The following is a 21,733-nucleotide window of genomic DNA, read 5'->3' on the forward strand; positions in this document are numbered from 1 at the left end:
TCACTTGAAGGATCTCAATCACTTGAAGGATCTCAATCACTTGAAAGATCTCCATCACTTGAAAGATCTCGATTACTGAAGGATCTCCATCACTGAAGGATCTCCAACACCTGAAGGATCTCCATCACTGAAGGATCTCCATCACATGAAGGATCTCCATCACTGAAGGATCTCCATCACCTGAAGGATCTCCATCACCTGAAGGATCTCAATCACTTGAAAGATCTCCATCACTTAAAAGATCTCCATCACTTGAAATATCTCCATTACTGAAGGATCTCCATCACTTGAAAGATCTCAATCACTTGAAAGATCTCCATCACTTGAAAGATCTCGATTACTGAAGGATCTCCATCACTGAAGGATCTCCATCACATGAAGGATCTCTATCACTGAAGGATCTCCATCACATGAAGGATCTCCATCACTGAAGGATCTCCATCACCTGAAGGATCTCCATCACCTGTAGGATCTCAATCACTTGAAAGATCTCCATCACTTGAAAGATCTCCATCACTTGAAATATCTCCATTACTGAAGGATCTCCATCACTGAAGGATCTCCATCACCTGATGGATCTCCATCACCTGAAGGATCTCCATCACCTGTAGGATCTCAATCACTGAAGGATCTCCATCACTTGAAAGATCTCAATCACTTGAAAGATCTCCATCACTGAAGGATCTCCATCACATGAAGGATCTCTATCAATGAAGGATCTCCATTACTGAAGGATCTCCATCACTTGAAGGATCTCCATCACTTGAAGGATCTCAATCACTGTATCTTAAGGCTGGGCCACAAGATTTTTACCCACACTAACAGATTCCCTTCACTAACATCCCAAATGTGAATGTGGAAAAATTGGCACAATCCCTTGCACTCAAACATGTCTTGACATTAAACAAACACGGTGGATGACGGGCATGAAAAAAATGGCAGTAATTTTATTCAGATTTCTTTGTACAGAAAATCACAGAGAAAACGGTTGTCGCTACTGCGCTATGACTGCGATCGTTATACTTTTTTCTTTAATCAGCTTGCTTTCTGATTGGGTATCATTTTGTGCGATGTGACAATCTATAGCGTGTGTGTGCTCGCTTGTCCTCCGGGTTCCCCTCACACAACAGGATTTCTGATAGTATCAGCATGTTGAATATTTTTGATTTGCAATCATAGTGACCTTGACGTGCTTCTGAGCAGATTCACTCAGTCGTAAGACAACACCACACATGCACGATTATCTTGTAGTGTGCGACAAACGTTACTGAGACATCTCCATTACTGAAAGATCTAGTCGAAACAAAGGTTCAGGAGAAGTCTGTTGATTAAATTCTATTAAATATTTATCTATGAACAAATCAAAGAAAAACATTCTGCATGGGAGTTTGTATTTTAACAGCGATACGGCTAGCAGAAACACAAAACATGTTGAATGTTTGCTTCATTGAGTCCAGTCATCATTAATGAAGTGTTCTGTTATTCAATCAAATTTCTTTATTTTTGTGCTCTGTAAGGTGGAAAATTAGATGCTATTGTTTGGGTTTAATGTCATTTAATTCAGTGAACAAATCAAGTATGCCTGGTAAACAGTAATTCATCTAGTTGTCTGGAATATCTGCTAATTTAGGATCAAGTGATGTCATTGATCTGTGTCAGTATGAGTAATTAATGAAGCTGTGAAGGTATTTGGTGACTCTCAATCAACTGGGGACGTGTGATCTGCTGGACTTCATCCAAAACATATCTGTTTCACCACCTTGGACATTTTGACACATATGTTAGGGGTGCAAGTAATTTTAAAAGAAAAATATTTTTTGATTATTAACAAATATTAATGACTCATGATTTGGCCGATTTAGTCTTTATATCTAGTAGTAAGGCCTAATTAAATGGCTTCATTGGAGTTGGTTTTCATGATAAATTTAATATGTTAGTGAGGACACTGGATCCTGTACACAAGCAAACTCTCTCTCACTCCCTCTCGCTCTCTCTCTCGCTCTCTCTCACACACACACACACACACACACACACACACACACACACACACACACACACACACACACACACACACACACACACACACACACACACACACACACATCTGGGATAAATCATATCATTGACTTTCACAGTGTGTAGATGAATGTAGAAGAACGGTCGTACAGCAGCAGAGGTCATCATCTCTCATCTGTTGTGTTTATGAACTTTTGAGAGTTTTTGAGAGTGCAAGCTTTTTACTTTCAGACAACAGTGTTATTTTCCCTGACATCGATTCATTTTTATGTTTACGTATTTCAATATTTGTTTGATTATTAGTTTGAAGGTCAACTATTACTTTAGTTTTGATAGTATGTATAAATGATCTAAAAGCCTTCCGTCTTTAATTGAAACAACATGAAATCTAAAAATGATTCAGTGTTCAAATGTAAAAAGGCAGGGACATATGTTATTTGTCAGTTTTAAGTTAATCATGTTATAGTAAAGAGACATTTGAAATGTGACTTGTTCTCTGTTAGCAAGCAAAACAGCGTTTGGCAATTATATTTGTCCTAAAAGTAAGAATAAATGAATGTCTTTGATGTCATGTCACATTACCAGCAAAGAAAAGAACGATGTTGCGGACATCTAATGAACTGTTAGTCTCCATAACATCAGGGCTTAACCTTCTGCGGCCGGCGAGCATTCATGACTTGCCAGCACTCATCAATATTTAACAGCTGTTGTTCTTCAGAAACTCTTTATAGGCTAATGTGGCTTCCTCAGTTTGCACGCAAGGGCTTGGACGCGAGCCAGACATCTGTCATAGACGCTGCAGATTGACAGAAGACTCCATCGCGTGACAACAGCACCTCGCTCAGCCAAAAGTGCCTCTCTCCCTCTCTCACTTTTATTCTCTGCCCATCACTCTCTTTCTTTTTCTCTCCTCCCCCCCCCCCTCTCTCTCTGATCTGGATTTCCTGTGCTGGTTTGTTGGGCGACCGAGGGGTGAGGTTACGCGTGCGTCGAGCGGCACGTGACAGAGAAAATGATTCAGTGAGATGAAGAATGAATCATTACAGACATGAATCGTCACCGTGCACAAACACAACACTGAGCAAATGATTCAAGTTCAGAATGAAAAGTTTGAAGAAGTTTGCTGAATGGATCGTGTAGGGCTTTCATTTTCTGTGATTATTTTAATTCATAGACATGCGTTTCTGAATGAAATAATAGCTGTGTGTGAGGGGTTTGCTTGTCATCTGATGTTTGTGTGTGATCAGTAAATAAAGAGTTGCTGTTATTAAACACGAGTTGCGAAGCTGTAGGCAGATGTTTTTCACATTATTCATAATCAAATCTGTACACATATAGCATTCATCTTTCATTGTCTCATTAAATGTAGCTGTTTTCAATAACAATGACTTTGTTGAAGACTCGTTTAAATGCTTCACATTAATTATTTGAGTTCCACATGCAAATATTTGTCACAACCCTTGAGGAGTTTTTCTAACACCACACAATAACCACAGATGTAGATATTACTTTAGTTTAGGTAGTTACTGCAACCTAACTTAAAAAACCATATAAAATATTGCTAAAGAATAAATGTATGATCATTTATTTGACTGTATTTCTCTGTATTCTGTCTTTCAGCTACAGCTGCTCAGGAAAACCTTCAGCAGAAAGAAAATAACACAACAACAACAACAACCACATGTGCCCCTGAGAACCAACTACTGTTAGAGGTCTGTGTGTGTGTGTGTGTGTGTGTTTGTGTGTTTAGTTTAGTATAATCTTTGAAACGTATGTAATATGAATATTTGTTTCTGTTCACACTGCTGTATTTATTTAGCATCAAAGCTCTGAACAGGAATCCTAAAGTTATTTATTGTTGTTCAATCCAGACAGAATTCATTCCAGCAGTGGCTGTAAAGCTGCTCTGTTTTTAAACTCTTTCAATAGACTCGCAGTGAGCGTGACATTGAGCTCTCATTGCGTGACTTGAGAAATCACAGACTTTAGCTTCCTGATCCCAGAGCAGAAGAATATTCCAGAGTCACTCTCTCCTGTTTCCGTGGAAATACTCTGAATGGGATTCTTTCGTGACTCCTTTGATGCACTTTGAAGTCTCTGTGACAATATGAAAAGGAGGAAAACTCATCAGAGAGAGAGAGAGAGAGAGAGAGAGAGAGAGAGAGATTCAGGCTGAATTGCTCCACACAGCTATGAGAGATTGAAACTCTTAACAATAAACAAAGTCTGTGTGTGTGTGTGTGTGTGTAGTTACTACACTATAGTGAGTGGTGTATGACAGTACATACAGTAGATATCATGTACAGTACATGGGTATAAATGACGATAATAAAGCTTGTGACTTTACCTGCAATGATTTCTTTTAAAAATATAAACTATGATTATATACTTCCTACAGCTATACTTAAAATGTAATTAAGCTCATATATTTCATAATTAATTTTTTTTATAGAAGAATCCTCATTATATCATCAGAGAGTAATATTAGTTTTGTTTTTGTGTGACAGTCTTTAGCAGGTTTTGCATTGGTCGTGAGCAGTGATGGGATGGTCTTCTACGCGTCCTCTACCATAGTCGATTACCTCGGTTTTCATCAGGTAAGATCAGAGCGCTGCTGTTCTCATCTATGTGATGATGTCCTATCTGCTCACTTAAAGTCATGTCACTATTACAAATGTATTTCTAAAGCACCTTCTTGTTAACAATTTCACAAAGCAACTTTACAGAAAATACATTCAGAACAATCAGAAAAAACCTGAAAATGAGGAAATATGAACTATATTTAAGTAAAGATAGTAGCGTATTATTGCAAATATTTGATAAGATGTCTGTGTTTGTGTACCTTAAAGTGAAAGACTTATAAGTACACAAATATGGTGGTGTAAAATCATCCATGTTTCAGTATTGTAATGGTTATTGTTAATTAATGAGAAGTTTATGGAGAAAGTCTTTATGACCATTAACCTCATTAACCTCTCGTAAATACCATCTCAATGTATTGCACTTTGTCTGCTATCATAGGCAGCTGCCATATATATATATGCTAAAGACGTTGTTATTTATACCCATAATAACTGAGTGCCATGCTTAATATTGTGAAGAGCTGTTGTATGCCATCTGTAATTTTCTACTTCTATTTAACTTAATCTATAATATTTATGTCCCTTTATGTCAAATGTTACAATGCGATCATTTGTGATCATTTGGATGAACGTTGACTTTAGTTTGGGTAAATAATAGTTTTTAACAGACTCATCTCACTCACACGCACATCTAATCCTCTGGGAAGTCTGACTGCTGATTTACAAGACAAATGTTTAAAAAGCTTTGCGTGCCTGTAATATGCAAATTTTGGGTTAGGGTTAAATATTTTAAAGAGAATCCCGTGGTCTCTCTGTACTTGAACCACATCTCAAACTTTCCAGACTTCCAGGAATCTAAAACCCATTTTAAAGTCTGACCAGAGTAAAATGTCTTAACTGGTAGATCACGGGTTCGATTCCCAGAGAATCCACAGACAGATAAACGTAATCATCACTGTTCAATTCACTTCACTTTCATTTCTATTGAGTTTCTTAGAAATAAACAGTAGAGACATATAAGAAAGACCATATATAGAAATAATCATAGAACACATGAAAATCATTGAATAAATTGAATAAATGGTACTACTAAATTTTCATTTAGTAGTGATCCTAAGTGTAAAAATAATTGTCTTTAGGATAGTAATCAGAGCGTTTTAATCATAGTGCAAGTATATGTGTCTTAGTGCACAATGTTTGAAAGCCAATGTTGATATTTGAAATCACCTAAACAAACACGCCCCTACCCCAATAGAATCTGGACCTTCTTTTAAAAGACCCGCCCCACACTTACGCAACCCGGCAAGGATGTCGGTTAGTAGAAACGCCCCTTACTGCTGATTGGCTACAAGTGTGTTTTGGTAGTCGGCCCGTCTCCTTTTCCGAAGCGTTTTTCAAACATTGTGCACTCCGCCTTTAATATATGGGCACATAGTGAATGCTAAACAGGGAAATCCATACATGCCAAGGGTCCAAAAATGCCAGATCCCAGGTGCCTGCTGATTTCTGACAGGAAAGGCGACTGAATCCATGACATCTACAGCAATATAAACCATTTTAAGAAATAAGCGCTCTTTAAAAAAATGTTTCATTCCATCTGAATGTTCACATCAGTCCTGAAGGAGGGCAATCAAGAAGTTTTTTATTTTTTGTCAAAACCAGACGCGTGCAAAAAAAACTTACATGAAAATGGGCCAAAATATGAGTAATGATATAAGATTGTTTTAATAATAAAAAATTATGTACATGAAGAATTTGCAATAACAAAATAAATGTACATTAGCATAACTACATGAAAAAAGTGCACAATTTTAGACCGACAGCCTCTTGCTTTTGCCGTTGGTATTGCTACTGGAATTTATTAAAGAGCTGCGTTGCGTCAATGTGAATTAGAAATCAATTTGAATTGAAATCAACCTCCGTTAAGCGATATTATATTCATATCCTGTACAAAGGGTTGAATTAACAACATTTTATTGATGAGAAATTGAGATTTCAGATTGAATCCAGATGAAAAACCTATCTGTCAATTATGTCAAGAATACTAAATCACACAACACATTTATGCTTAAAACTGCTTAACTGACAGAAAAGAAACTTTTGTGTGAAGAAGAAATGAGAGCAGTCATTTTTAAATATTTGATTACGTAATAATTCAGAAACAGTCGGAGGTCAGGGCATCTTGTTGTTTGCAAACATAATTATTTTATTGAGTTCACAGCGTCTGATCTCTACTATTTCTCAGACAGATGTGATGCATCAGAACGTGTTTGATTACATCCATGTAGACGATAGACAGGAGTTCAGACGACAGCTCCATTGGGCCATGAACCCCTCACCACAAACGCCTGATCAGACGTCATCTCCCGGGACGGGTGCGACCGATGCTCTGTCAACTCATTTCAATGACATTTGTGAAATCTTTCACTCAATTAAATGCATCTGTCGTGTCTGTTTTTAGGTGAGGATTTTGTGGTCAGCAGATTGTTTCTGTCTGAAGAAAGCGCTGCCATTTCTCCTGAGTTCTCCAGCTTCTTAAATCGTTGTTTTATCTTAAGGGTTCGCTGTTTACTGGACAGCACATCTGGATTTCTAGTAAGTGGATTTGCTTATCTAAAGTTTTTGGTTTGCCAATTGACTGGGAAAGAGAATTTATACATTTGGATGTTGACATTTCAGGTTTTAATTTCATACTGTAGTCGATTTATCACCATTTTTAATGAGACTTTACAGAACAGACCTTAAAAGGAGTTTGTAGCTGAATCAGATCATTTGTTTCACGTGAACTGAGCTCAGGACAGACAAACAGATGATTTAGCTTTTACTGCTCACAAAAACGTTTTATTATATTTAATTACACATGTGCACTAGTCTAAAGCAAATGAATCAAACGTAATACCATGAAAAATCTTGGTAGCAGCATCATCTCATGAAAGTGACCTGTTGATGTCTGCGCTTTTAGACGATGCAGTTTCAGGGCCGACTGAAGTTTCTTTACGGTCAGAGGAGAAAGATGTCGTCAGGAGCCGGTCTGCCGCCTCAGTTAGCTCTGTTCTGCGTCGCTGTTCCTCTGCTTCTGCCCTCCATCACGGAGATGAGGATGAAGAACACACCCATGATGAAGGGCAAACACAGGAACCTCACATCATTAGATCACAAGTGAGATTTTTCTGCATGTCTGAATTGAAGCTTGAAAGGCTGATTGTCTGCTATGTTGTTCAATGTTTGTCTGTTTGATTCATACATGCATGCATACAGAAGCAGATTTTGTTTAACTCAAGCAGTAAACGTGGTTAGAAAACAACAAATCTACCGGCCTATGACTCCCTTAAATACTGCATTGCAGATAACTTGATTTGAGATCTGATTAGATGTTTATGCTGACGTATACAGTAGCATCTTTTGAAGAGTTTTACAGAGAAAATCTAAATGCCCTACTGAGCTTTTCTAAATGTAAGGTTTTTAGTTATATTGAGTTTTTATCAGGGTGAATCAACTTGGTTCTTGCAGGGTTAAGCCTCAGCCCCATATCCAACCCAACTAAACAAGCTCATCTGAGTCTTTAGGGTTAAAGATAGGCAGGTATCATGGATCTAAACTGTGTAAGACCAGCATTGACTCACTCTGATCTATGTGTGTAAGTTACATTTTTCAATTCAATTTATATAGCGCTTTTCACAATTCTTTAATCGTTTCAAATCAGCTTTGAAACAATTAGTGAGACAGTTTATATTCAACTTGGTCTTGTAAAATTCACAGCTTTTTACAAAGGGTTATCAGACACAAATGACACTCTTTATCTGTTTGTCCCCTGTAGTGACCTATGTGATAATCTCAGACGTCATTCAGTACTGAGCAATGGAACGGAGCCGATCGATCCAGTACGGCCACACGTGCCCTGGACGCCCCTTTCCAAAGACGACATCAAGTTCAAGAGTGAAGGTCACTACAGTCAGGAAGAGCCCTTGAACTTCTGCAAGTCAGCATTGAGCAACCAGAAGTTTACAAACCTGGACAGCACGTGGCCCTCGAGGGGCGCCGTCCGGACCGGTTACGGGTGCCACCTGCAGCCCGGAGCCCGGGCGAGCAAACACGGACACTGCGGAAAACCGTTTCGATCGTCTCCTGGATATTACAGTAACAGAGCCGATGCGTTCGTTCCGAAGATGTACGGCAGCGTCTCGCAACACGGCGAGGCAGACGGCTACGGCGCGGATGCCGTCAAGAGCGAGAACTTCTGTTACGAAGGTCACGGGGAAGGCTACGACCCGCACGCCATGGCTGAGCTGCCCATAAAGGTCGAACAGGACTCCGACTCGGAGAACGGCTGCGTTATCTATGGACGCTCGTGGGCAGATCGCGAGCGCTACGTGAACGGTTACGACGGCACGCAGATGAAAGCGGAGAGCGGATACTCTGAGCAGTATTCGCCTTGTCAAAAGTCCAAGGTCAGTCACGGCCACGCGTACGGCAGCCACTATCAGAACGCTTATGACGAAACGGCTCGACCTCTCAGGTGCGTCCTGAACAAAGAAGCAGCAAATATGAACCCTCCGGATTCGCTCTGCAGCAGTATGGACACTTACGCAGACTATAAAGGATACGTGCAGCACCAATACAAACCAGCCTACGAGTTTAAAGGGCTTCATTGCATTAAACAAGAGCCCATGGATTCTCCGACCTGGCATGACAGCGCTGTGCACGTTCAGACAAACTGTGTGATGAACAATGGCCAGCAGAAGATCCATCCTTATGTCTTCATGCAGTGATCTGATCAGGAGAGGCTTTTTTATTCTTAAAAACTCACTGAAATATTTTGTGAACCAAAAGAATGCCTTTGAAATCTTATAAAGTTCTCTCTACGTTGAGATTCGTAGTAAAGATTTTGGCCAGGTCAGGTGGTTTATCTTCGTAGGTGTTTCAGTGCTCATGGGACAATTACAACACATGAACCAATTAAAACAAGACGGATATGAACGAATGTTAAACATTTGTCATGAACATAAGCAAGTGATTTCATGTGGTTTAAGATTTCAAGTTCATCTAAGACAAAGATGAACATTTACAGTAGCTCAAAGACATGAAGATGCGTTTGTAGAATTCAGATTTGCTGACAATAGGCCAATCTGGACCCATTTTAACAAAACATTCAAGTTCAGCTTCATGTTTATTGTATTCAGTATTTAAGGGTGAAAAACTGAAGGATTTATGATGAAAAGATGTTTTGGGTCAGAGTTAATTGACTTTACTTGAAAATAAACGTTCTCGTTTCATCATAATATAGCATCATAAAAGTAAAAGTGGTATTAAGTTATCTTAATACCAGAGGAAAAAAGCTCCTTTAGCTTGATTGGCAGATCTTTGTGTTAGCAACACAACCAAAGGTCACGGGTTCAATTACAGCAAAATATATATTGATTGGATTGTAATCGAATGCTTTAGATAAAACGGCATAAATGTAAATAACAGCGTGAAATAATGCTATTAACATTGAATACATTTCAGCATTGTGCCTTACATTGATTATTTAATAATGTGTGGCTCTGATGTTTGGGTTTGTAACACACATTTGCAATAACATTTTAATTCTTCATTCAGTTATGAACTTGCACTAGTAGAGCAAACAAAAGAAACTGCCAAGACACGCTGTCCTTTTGACATGCACAAGAAGAAAACCATCCCTCCCCTACCAGTTGTTTGCGAATGTATTTTTAGCAATGTTTTGTATTTATTGTTTAATAACAAATATTAAAGGCCTTGCACTATTTCAGGAAGGATTTTTAACATGACATTTTGCCGTCGGCATTAAGTAGCAGCAATGACTATTAACAGACGATACGAACGGATGTTATAACCAAAGCAAAAGCAGTAATCAAATGTGTGTGTGTCTTTGTTATACTACACAATAAATGTCGCGTTCATAACAGTCTTTGATTTATTCAGAAAAACTTTTTTATGATTCTGCTTAATATCATAAAGCCTTATTTCTGCACGTATGATTCTGGTCTTACTGGTGCTCAGAAATGTCCTTTACCAGCTCGGTGAACAAACACATAATCTGTCCAACATTTACAAATACACACTGAAACAACACTGATGTGAATGTTTATCAATCATTTTATTTGAAGCACATTTCTGTCTGAACACAAACTTGTCACAAAAGCCTCAAGTCTTTAAGAAAGTTAAATGTTTGCAGTAAAAAAAGAAAATGTTGATAATCTCCAGTGAAAGAGTCATCGCATGAGTTAGTAGACAGATCGACTGTCCTTATGTGACCTCAGTTCAGATCACGTAACTGTTGGTGACATCTGCTGGTCGTCTGATGATCTGCTCATCTCAAATGCATCCTTAAAGTTATTATGAGATAAACACAGAAAATGCCTTACAAAAAATGTAGAAAAACTTATTTACATCCCCACATGTCCTCATGTGTATTTATTTGACATTATTTACAGCCATATTTCTCACGCACACGATCGTTTTTAATACTCCAGATTGTTTTCTGAATCTGTCAGTGGGTTTTCTTTTGGCCCGCTTCTACAGGTCTGTAATGGGAGATTATTTCAGCCAGTATGAGAGAGTTGATCAGGAGAAACATCAGACCAGCAATCCAGAGAAGAGCGAAACTATTCCAGGCCTCAAACTCCAGATAATACGCTGGAGCCAACCACACAGCCTAGACACAGAGACAAAACATCACACTTTAAATCTAACACAGCTTACCCGTTCTCGGTTAAGAGTGAAAAAATGTATCCAACTCATGAATGAATACATAAAACCGCACACCAAGTGCCAGTCAACTGTATTTAGCTCACCTGCCCCACAAACCACAAAAGAATCAGCGCGAAGCCTCGTCTCACGCTCAAGGTCAAACGAGGCAAAACCAGCGGCAGCAAACACAGATACCACAGAAAATACTGCAGAGAGAAAACAATCTTAACTTATTCACAATTTCACAAGTCAATCACATGATGTGCTATTATATTTTATTGGGAAGACTCCTCTCTGTTTGTTTGTAAATAAAGCAAAACTTCTGCTGCCATCCAGCACGAGATAAACATCAACAACTCATCTCTCAACGTTATAAAGTCGTGATGCCTACACAAACATGTAATCACTCACATATGATAACAAATGCATATTTGGTGTGTTGTCCGAGGGGAGAGATCTGAGCACTCATCCATCATCTTTAGACTGGTTAGGAACCAGCTGAAAAATGGTCACGAGATCAAGGAACGGATCTCTTCTTGAGCTGATTGGTTGGATTACATGATCACACTTCTTCTGAAACTCCATTAAATATACTTCACTTTAAATTATTGTTTGTTGTATTTTCTTCCCGTCAATAAAACAACGACATGAACTATAGTTACCTGTGATGTGCACACTTTGTTAAAGCTGACGAAGACTGCGGTGTGAATGAAACAGCAGAAGGGAAGATCCGAGTAAAACATCAGCGAGGACACGAGCAGGAGAAGCAGCTGAGGAACGAAGCAGAGAAGCGCGAGACAGCCGCTCCAGCTGCGCTCTGACGTCACATACAGCATGTAGAAATACGGAGAGAAGTTGTGACGCGTGTCTCTACGGGTGACGTGGTACAGGTACGACTCGTGCACGAAATCCCATCCATAACTGTCAAAAAAATCACTGATCAGTGTAATCAATCGAATTGATCGTAGCGCATTTATCACCCTTTAACTCAGCGGTTCTCAATCCTGTTCCTGGGGACGCACTGCGCTGCACATTTGGTTTCTAACACACCTGACTCTGATCATCGGCTCCATGAACTAAGCCAAGTGTTTCAGGTTAAAGAGACAAACTTAATGTGCAGAGCAGTGGGTCCACAGGGAACCACTGAATTAAAGAGCAACAGATGCGCCACGATCAATTCATCAGGAATCCCTTACATGTTGTAGAAAATGACATTCAAAGCGAAGAACAAACATCCCGAAACAGCAGCAAACAGATGCAAATCCCTGTTTAAACAAAGCCTGAGAGAGTTCTGAAGGAATCCTCCTTTATCCCGGGACACTGGGAGTTTGGACAGAGACAGGGCGATGGGCAGCGCGTAAGTGATGGGGTAGATCTTCATGTGGACGGATAAACCGAACAGAAGAGCGGCGGACTTCAGTCTCTTACACTCCAGACACAAGAGCGTAGACAGAACCAGAACCGCCAGTAGAGACTCAGCGTTTCCACGCGTGGACACACCGATCGGCAGCGGGTTGAAGAGCCACAGGGCACAGTAAACAACCGCCGAGCATCGGGAAACACCCCGAAGAGCCGACAGCCGGAAAATGAGAAGTCCAGAGAGAAGATCACAGGCCACAAAAAGAAGCTTCCCGAAGTGAGAGGTCACAAGGATGTTGGGGGTCAGGATGAGGGCCAGCAGGGGTGTGTAGCGGAACGTGGACCTGCGGTATGGACTCTCACCCTGCAAATGTCAAAAAGTATTTTAATGAAGCACATTTTCAGTATAATTGGCCTACGGTCATCACATGCTAAATGTGACGACTTGGGTTTTATGGTAGTTGGAAATCTAATTTATTGGTGAATCATTTACATTTAGAGAAAACCAATATTTGTGCATAATCTATAGTGTGCGTAATCTACAGTGCGCATAATCTATAGTCTGCGTAATGTAGAGTGACCAGATGTTTCAAATAAAAACCGAGGAAAGTCCTAATTCAATAGTTAAAATATCATTTAAATCTCATTTGTCATTATCTACGAATTAAAAAACAAGGACAAAACCTTTTTTTAAAAGGTTTTCTTCTTTTTATGATGTGTTCTTTTTCTAATTTAATTAAGTTACGTAAATCTATTTTTTTTGTTTTCCTCAGATATGACATTAATTCTCACTAAAGTTACTTTTAAATACCATTTCAGCTGATTTCATAGTATTGTTTGATTATGTGGAATAAGTGTGAAAATGCAAAATGTAAACACGTTAACACAAAATGAAATGTTCAGTACCATGCTGTGATCAGTTCACGTCATTGGTTTATTACTTTTATTTAACATGAGTAGTAAATTCTTTATCGCTAAAGTAGTGACGCGCGATCAAGCAATCAGTGTAGCTCGTGGCTCCCTCTGCTGGCGAATATAATCATCACATGATTGCTCCAGTCTGGAGATGTATAAGCTAGTTACTCAGAGGTACAAAGCGGGCTTTTTTTCGTGTATTTGCTGGTTATTTAGGACGTGCTGTAAAACGGAGACATTTCCGGGGACAGAACACCAAAAAACGGGACGGTCGTCTTTGCACTAATAGTGTATTACCCCGAGGATATTTTCACGTAATAATGATAAGCTTCACATTTTAAGTGGTTCTTTCGTTCGCATGTTGCTGGACAGATTCTATCCGATAATAATAAAGTACCCAAACTATGAATATTAAAATATTTGTATTAAATGTTGTTGGTGAGGTCCCTCTCTCTCACCCTGTGTGATAAATCTCGAGGCGTCAGTGAACACGTGATAATCCACATCCGTGTATTTCACCTGCAGATTCTGGTCCTGATAAACACTGAAACACAACAACGCTAACCGGATCAGAACCGCAGCGCTGAACATCACAAACACCTGAACGTCCATCACAACAACAACAACTACACATTAAAACACAATTCACTGTTAAACAGAAAACAGACACGAAAGCCTTCGAATTAAGGATTTAAGTTTTTGACAACTGTTCTGCCATTTTCTACCACCACGTGACTCCATGTCACATGAGTACGTCATCACATTTTTGACCAATCAGAGAGGAGGTTTGAGCCACGACCAGATGAGAACGATGTCCCTTCTAGCAGTTTATAATTCTTTAAACTTTGATCACACTTAGCTTGAAGTCTTCTTGAAAATACTGATATCTTTATAATCACACTTAACATTTTTTCTGACCAACAATAAAACCTGACATAAACTGTTTTATTACTACTTTATTTATTAAGCTAAATTGCACTAAACCCCCACATTTTTCGAGGTCGTTTTAGCTTCTGTATCACGTGACGATACCGGAAACTTACAGAATAATCGACGAGGGCGAAGCTCAAGTCCAACACAACTCCTCCAGTGCTCATTCATTACTGCAGGGACTCCGCAACATCTTAACATGTAGCTGACGACACGAACATTTGTTTATAAAAACATCTGCTGGAGGAGTTTAGCGCCGTTAACAGCATTGATCCGCTTCTGAAGAACCAGAACCACAGCGTTCACGACTCACACAGACAGAAATCTGATGGCGTCCGTCAGTTTATTTGGAGCTTTCAGACAGTTTTTATGCAGAACTGTAAAGATTAGGAGGATACACGAGCTAGTTTGGACTCGGCGGATCAGAATCTCAGTAAGTTGAGTGAGAGAGAGAGAGAGTGAGAGAGAGAAAGAGTGAGATAGAGAGAGTATGTGAAAGGTCAACTAAATATTGTGCTGCGTTACCACCTGCGCTCATGTCATGTATATTATTATTATTAATGTACACCAGTCAAAAGTGTAGAAACACTGAAATTAATCTCATGAATGTGTTGCCAACATATTAATATAACCCTTCATTACAAAACTAAAATTGTATTCCAAAAGGTTTTTGAAATGGATGACTTGGACTGAGTATTGAGAAAAAAAAAAAACAATAAATAAGAGTTCAGAATAGATGTGTACTTCACTATACTAATTAGAAATCATCTCAGGGGTGAGAGCTTAAAGTATCTTGTTGATAAAATGACAAGAGTACACTTTTGCATTACACTTTAGGGACATAAATTAATGTGTAATAAGTCTTATTAACTGTTTGAACGGCAGTCTATCATTATCTGACTCATTGTTTTTTGAATGTCAGGGCCGAGAAGCTTCATTCCTAATGGCTGTAACTCCTCTGTCATATCTGATGTATAAGAGAGTCACTCGTTTCCCAGCAGTCTCTGCGCTGGATAAAGGTTATTTTCATATCAGCATGTTTTTTTGGAGTTATTTCTAGTTTAGTTAACCCTATCTGTTGACGCTGTCTAGCTGAAGAAGTTTTAGAACAAGCCGACTATCTGTACAGCTGTGGAGATACACAAAAACTTCATCAGCTCCTGGTGCAATATAAAGACAGGTAAACTCACCAATTTAGTGTACACACACACACCTAACCAAGTACGTTTGATGTTAGGGGCGCATCTTTTTACATGTCTAGACTGTACTACTTTTCATTTACTGTAAATCTGCTGTGGAACAATGCAAAATCATGTAAAGCACTACAGAAACTTATATTGAATAAACTGCTCCAGTCTCAGAAGATAAACAGTTATCATTGATGTTTTTCTTCATTGATCTCCAGTAACGACGCAGAGTTTCTGTGGAGGCTAGCGAGAGCGTCGCGTGATCTGTCGTTACTGTCCAGCATCAGCAGCGATGAGAAGAAGCGACTCACATACGAGGCTTTTGAATTCGCCAAGAAAGCCCTCGAGAAAAACGAGTCTTCGTTTGCAGCACACAAAGTAGGAAGAACTTGAATAGATTGATTAAGTGCAATGATAGGTGACTGCATGTGGAGATGTTTTTCATCACTTTCATGCTGTCGTGCAGTGGTTCGCTGTTTGTCTCAGTGATGTTGGCGATTATGAAGGAACCAAAGTAAAAATAGGGAATTCCTACATCATCAAAGATCATCTGGAGGTAAAAGGTTTATTTCACTAAATGGTGTTGGATACGTGGGTTTAATTCACCAAAACATGAAACCTCTTTAATGTTGACATTTACAGCGAGCACTTGAACTCAATCCTAAAGACGCAACGTCCATCCATATTCTCGGTTACTGGTGAGTTTCTGTACTGACATAAACATGAATATAAGAGCACATAACTGAATGTATTGCATACCTGTCAACCCTCCAGTTTTTGACGGGATTCTCCCGTATTTTTCCATTCTATCCCACCATGATCCCGTTAAAAATACTGGAGAAACACGACAAATTATTTAACCATTCTATAAAAACCCCACTGGCCGTATTTGATGTGAATATTTTCAAATCCCAATGTTGACAGATGTGCTGTATTGTGTCTGGTTTCTCTTTGAAATGTCTGTAATAAGATTCCCAGAGATTTTATGGTTTTGTCTCTCGCAGGTGTTTTGCGTTTGCAGAGTTACCCTGGTATCAGCGTAAAGTTGCTGCTGTGATTTTTGCATCACCCCCCACTGCCACCTATGAAGAGGTCAGGAGACACAATTAAACCAACAAACACCAATGTCTGAAATGTTACGCTGTCTGATATCTTTTGGACAATATTGTGTACATTTGTAATCATTCATATTAGAACATAAAATGGTTTTGTAAACGGTTCTCTGTCTGGTTCTCTTTCAGGCACTGGAGTATTTTTTAAAAGCAGAGGAAGGTAAATCTCTCTCTTACTTTCATGACGCTTCTGACAGACTGAGGATTTAACTGTGTTATGTCTCATTTCAGTCGACCCAAATTTCTACAGCAAAAACCTGCTGATGCTTGGAAAGACTTACATGAAGTTAGGAGACCGTGAGCGAGCTGCACTTTGGCTACAGAAAGCACACGACTATCCTGCGCTCACAGAAGAGGATAAAGAGGTTCCCAAACATATCCAGTTAAAATAACACATCTACGATTATTATCTGTCCGTCATATATGGGTTCTGCAGTCATTTAATTTTCATCTTTGACCTAACACAGGTTCACAAGGAAGCACTGGATCTTCTGAAGAAAATCAAAGGATGAGTTGCAGCTACAAAAGTCCAGATTTTTGGTCTCCTAAATATATACATTTAAAGACAATTCATTTGTTTGGTATACATTTACCATGTAAGGACTTTAAAGTCTTTATATTTGAGAAAAGAAAAACTAATTGATTTTAAGGTAATTTGTTCTAAAGTATTACAGTATAAACTGAGTTTTTTTGATATGTTAATGGAAAAGTAGAACTTGTGTAATGGAGGCAGAAGTATCAATAAAAATGATGATAAGCAGGCAAGCCTCATTCAGGACACGAGTGGACAGACTCGACATGCTTGAAAACAAACAGACCTTGAACTAGAAGATTACTGTCAATAAAGGTTCAACATGTAGCAGAGTTAACAGATCTGTAATGAATTAAAAGAACTAAAACCAACAACACTATGAAACATTCGTGAATCTGATATTTAACTCTTGATATGTAAAACAGATGAATCTAAACTAACTAGAATAAAACATTTGTGTTACATGATTGTTTCAGTTTCTCAAATGATAATATGGACCATCACACGCACACCAGCATGTTGTGTTTGGAATCAGGAGATAAAAGACACGTTTGAATTCATATATTTTAATATGAAAGATAGTTATGTACACAGTTTTCCTCCCCTGTAGAAGTGACAGTCAAAGGCCACAGAGATAAGTGTGCACAACTGACTTTATGAGCACGTTTCTCTTTTACTTCAGGGACAAATACTGATTTACTGTCTAAAGTGACAAACGGCAAATACTGTCAAGAGCCAAACCAGCGTAATGATATGAGACGCCTGTCTGTCTGTCTGTCTGTGTCAAATGACCGCTCGCTCTGTAGGCAGCCATGCAAACTTAATGTCCAACAACACAAAAACAAACCAAAGAAAAGGAGAAATTCCAGGCACCTGATCAAACTCTACAATCATTCAATAAAAGCTCTATAAAACTAGAGCCGTATGGTTAAGTTCTGCTATAAAATCTTCTCTAATGTTTTTTCAAAGCTCATTTAAAATCTCACCAAATAAAGATAACAAGGTCTTTATAGATTTCAGCATTGAAAGTAAAAATCACAAAAGCTGAAATGCTTGCATATTTATGGGGAATCATGTTATGAAGAGCGCTAAATGAGGTCTTGGATTAAGATTTGGTTTAAAATGACAAAATAGCTTATTTACATCGGTTATCATCTGTGCAAGTTTCATGGTTTTGTTTTACTTGGCTGGATGCATCACTGTAAAGGGAAAAGTCTTTCATCACTCCTGACCGAATCCTTCAGTCTCCTCGATGGCAAAGAGCAGCTTTTCTTTTAGCTGTTCGAAGCTTTTGTACGGAGGCAAATCCAGTCGGTTAAAACTGGTAAAAAAGAGATCGTAGAAAGTGAGACGTATACTTTATTTATCTGTGACATTTAATTTCGAGCATCACACTCACCACGTGTGACTCCTGGGCAGCCACGTCTCTTTGCCAACCTTCTCAATGCAGAACTTCTGCGGGCCGTTGCTTCCTGGAGGATGAAGTTCAGAAATGAACGGTTCAGATGCATCCGGCCGTGACACCGCCACATAAGGTGCATGTTTTAACCACTCTACACACTTATACTGTGATCATTTGATGTACAGGTTTAACATGTTGTCTTCAGGCCAAAAGTATGGTCCGCTTTTTACGAGTACGTGAGGGTCCGCGTTCAGTTCACATTTTTGTCATTAGAAGAGTGCGAGTGTACTCTACGCACACCGCCATATTTTTGAAACCCTGTGTACATCGTTCTGCTGCATACAATGCGTACATAGTATGTAGCCCAGGAGATGTATTGCATTTTGTTGCAATGTGCATGCATCAAACATCTGTGTACAAGTACCAGTAAACTATACTTTGCAAGGCTGTGTGTTTAAATAACAGACAATTCTTCTGGCTTTTATTCCTCTTAACATTTTGTGCGTGCATGTCTTGAAATATAACCACGTCTTCCTGTCATGTGAGTAGACAGGAACGGCAGTATAAAAGAGACAACATGATTGAACAATTGTTAGGGAGTGTGGAGTTTCTGTTTTTTTGGCTTAATATTTCAGAAAAAATCCAAAGATTGTATAATGGTATTAATGTATTCAATGCTTTTAACACTGGGGCTTAGCTAAAGCCAGGACCAGGCCTTAGTTAAATAAGGTGTTTATTTAGAGAAATTGGTTACTGGTGAGAATCTTAAGACAAATCAATGGCTCTGTATGGGCTTATACAGTAGGGTTACTTGCAGTTGAGGCAGCTCAAACATGTGTTTTAGTTTAGGACTAACCTTAAGTCTTGTCTGTGAAACCGGGTGTATGTGTTTTAGTTTGTTATTCTGAGTTCAGTGTGAATTTTGTAAATACACGTTATAAAACGGTTAGTTCCAATCCTTGATTCTGATTGGTCAATGGGTGTGCTTTATTCACGATAAAACACTGCTATGACCGCTTCACCCAACAGTTCTATTTAAAGGGAAATTCCGCCCTAGGGCGGAGTTTGGGGTGTTTTTTCGTTGTTGACGAGTCAAGCTTTCATTTGGGGGCATGTTTGTGACTGAAGAGCAGCATTTGGGATGTTTGAGATGTTCGTTTTCTGGTGGACTGGCCTTTGGGTGGGAGTGAGTGGGGCATGTCGCATGAGTGCACGGGATCTCTATTTTTGCAGCACTAAGAAGGCTCGACACGGCGTGGTGCTTTGCTCGGGGTGTCACGTGGGTCTCTGCACATGAACGCGAGCATTGGGAGCGTTGTTTGTGTGCACAGATTTTAGTAAAAGCGAAAAGTTTGGAACAACTTACCGTGCTGTTAAACTGTGTCCCGCCGCCATATTGCCAGTCATGAGCAATCGATTTCAGAATGCGATTGAATGGACTCCATAGGACGCTACTTTTTCAACTACAGGGTCAATATTGTTTTTCACTTGAGACAAAACAACAAATTATCCGTGCATTTATATGGAACTATGCTTTAGGAGCTATCCATCTTTACTCTCCTTCCTCCTTATGTCGCATTCTGAGATCGATTGCTCATGACTGGCAAGATGGCGGCGGGACGCAGTTTAACAGCACGGTAAGTTGTTCCAAACTTTTCGCATTTACTAAAATCTGTGTACACAAACAATGTTCTCAATGCTCGCGTTCATGTGTAGAGACCCACGTGATACTTCGAGTAAAGTATCACGTTGTGTCGAGCCTTCTTAGTGTTGTAAAAATAGAGATTTTGTGCACTCATGCGACATGCCCTATTCACTCCCATTCAAAGGCCAGTTTACCAGAAAACGAACATCTTAAATATCTTAAATGTTGCTCTTCAGTCATAAATATGCTTTTAAATGAAAGTTTGACTCGTTAACAACGAAAAAACACCCTAAATTCCGTTTTAGGGCGGAATTTCCCTTTAATATCACTGCGCCCTTAGCAACACATAAACATATAATGAGACAAAGTCTGAAAACAGTTTGTTGTTTTTATTTGAGCTTTCATGTTGTTGTTCGCAGTCAGGGACTATTTTTTCTAGCGGAAGGAATGCTTTTATTGATTTAACTTCATGAAAGTTGCACACATTTTTTTTTTACTTTAATATTGTGTGGTAACCGTTTTATAAAAGCAATAAGGTACTCGAGGCAAGTGCTGTATCGTGAATAAGTAACGGCTGAAGGCCGCCCTTCAGCCGTTACTTATTCACGATACAGCACAGCCTCTCGTACCTTATTGCTTACTTATATATGATATATTTACTTGTTCTCATTCTCTTAACTCTGTTTTAAGCTTTCTAAGTAAGATCTGACTCTCATTGTAATGTGTGTAATCCTACCAATAAGGCTGTTTGTTACATAAAAAAACACTTCTGTGCAACAATTAGTGCACAATGACAATGTGATTTAACAAATGTAATTGGCCATTCTAACATTTGCAGTTAAATACGTTTAGTTGTTGCAATTTAATAAAATGTAAAAAAATCTACATAAAACTCTAAATATATTATTTTAAATGTTTATATATATATAAAATAATATGTACGTTTTATGTACCAGTAAAAGAAAACTATCAGGTAAAGGTCCAGTAACACAACCCTACATACGCAAACACGCATACACCCCAAACATTTATTGTTACCATGAAGACTTTTGGTCATGACTCATAACAGATAAAGAGGCAGACAGGTTAGGTTTGTTAAACTAACTCACCCATCAGCTCAGCGAAGCCCCCTAATGGGAGTCTGCAGGTGCCCGTCACAAACTGCATCAAACGCAGACGCACCTCATTGTCCACCTCCTTTACAAACTGCACACAAATGAAGTCACACAGGCTTAACGAAACATCTGAAACCACGATCCAGTCATGAACCGTTAAATCACTTCTTGTCAGTAACAGAAAAATGTGTGTAACAAACAGACTAAACCTGGCCAAGCTACAGGAG

At 39.0% G+C, this 21,733-nt stretch overlaps 4 protein-coding genes across 7 annotated transcripts in view; 2 read left to right on the forward strand and 2 right to left on the reverse strand.

Annotated features, from left to right (window-relative positions):
• ahrra (aryl-hydrocarbon receptor repressor a) overlaps positions 1-10,526 on the forward strand; it is a 24,748-nt gene extending 14,222 nt beyond the window's left edge. For both annotated transcript variants that reach the window (XM_073863615.1, XM_055182623.2), the window contains exons 4-9: positions 3,637-3,728; positions 4,524-4,613; positions 6,844-6,973; positions 7,060-7,193; positions 7,561-7,757; positions 8,416-10,526. In XM_073863615.1, the coding sequence (XP_073719716.1) occupies positions 3,637-3,728; positions 4,524-4,613; positions 6,844-6,973; positions 7,060-7,193; positions 7,561-7,757; positions 8,416-9,367 (1,595 nt within the window). In that variant the 3' untranslated portion in view covers positions 9,368-10,526. The remainder of the gene's footprint in view (positions 1-3,636; positions 3,729-4,523; positions 4,614-6,843; positions 6,974-7,059; positions 7,194-7,560; positions 7,758-8,415) is intronic.
• Positions 10,527-10,697: 171 nt separating this feature from the next.
• On the reverse strand, positions 10,698-14,348 carry pigm (phosphatidylinositol glycan anchor biosynthesis, class M). Of its 3 annotated transcripts, none has more exons than XM_073863616.1 (5): positions 14,035-14,342; positions 12,506-13,024; positions 11,972-12,230; positions 11,414-11,515; positions 10,698-11,274 (listed from the first exon to the last, which is right to left on the reverse strand). In XM_073863616.1, exons 1-5 carry the CDS (start codon positions 14,193-14,195, stop codon positions 11,110-11,112), a joined length of 1,206 nt encoding a protein of 401 aa, XP_073719717.1. In that variant the 5' UTR covers positions 14,196-14,342; the 3' UTR covers positions 10,698-11,109. The 3 variants fall into 3 exon arrangements, 1 of the variants encoding a protein (XP_073719717.1); XR_012367983.1 differs by lacking the exon at positions 10,698-11,274 and adding an exon at positions 11,721-11,882 and having other exon boundaries at positions 14,035-14,348; XR_012367982.1 differs by lacking the exon at positions 10,698-11,274 and adding an exon at positions 11,721-11,888 and having other exon boundaries at positions 14,035-14,348.
• A 267-nt stretch (positions 14,349-14,615) lies between these two features.
• Positions 14,616-17,806, forward strand: rmdn1 (regulator of microtubule dynamics 1). Its single transcript, XM_055182632.2, has 10 exons — positions 14,616-14,946; positions 15,436-15,532; positions 15,606-15,693; positions 15,919-16,078; positions 16,167-16,256; positions 16,343-16,398; positions 16,705-16,792; positions 16,942-16,972; positions 17,044-17,177; positions 17,280-17,806. Exons 1-10 carry the CDS (start codon positions 14,842-14,844, stop codon positions 17,322-17,324), a joined length of 894 nt encoding a protein of 297 aa, XP_055038607.1. The 5' UTR covers positions 14,616-14,841; the 3' UTR covers positions 17,325-17,806.
• An 88-nt stretch (positions 17,807-17,894) lies between these two features.
• Positions 17,895-21,733, reverse strand: part of wwp1 (WW domain containing E3 ubiquitin protein ligase 1) — a 34,147-nt gene continuing 30,308 nt past the window's right edge. The window contains exons 23-25 of the mRNA XM_073863614.1: positions 21,501-21,597; positions 18,744-18,816; positions 17,895-18,665 (exon numbers count right to left, since the gene is read on the reverse strand). Coding sequence (XP_073719715.1) covers positions 18,566-18,665; positions 18,744-18,816; positions 21,501-21,597 — 270 coding nt within the window. The 3' untranslated portion in view covers positions 17,895-18,565. The remainder of the gene's footprint in view (positions 18,666-18,743; positions 18,817-21,500; positions 21,598-21,733) is intronic.

Source organism: Misgurnus anguillicaudatus, chromosome 25 (genome assembly GCF_027580225.2).
Source record: "Misgurnus anguillicaudatus chromosome 25, ASM2758022v2, whole genome shotgun sequence".
NCBI classification, from domain to species: Eukaryota; Metazoa; Chordata; class Actinopteri; order Cypriniformes; family Cobitidae; genus Misgurnus; species Misgurnus anguillicaudatus.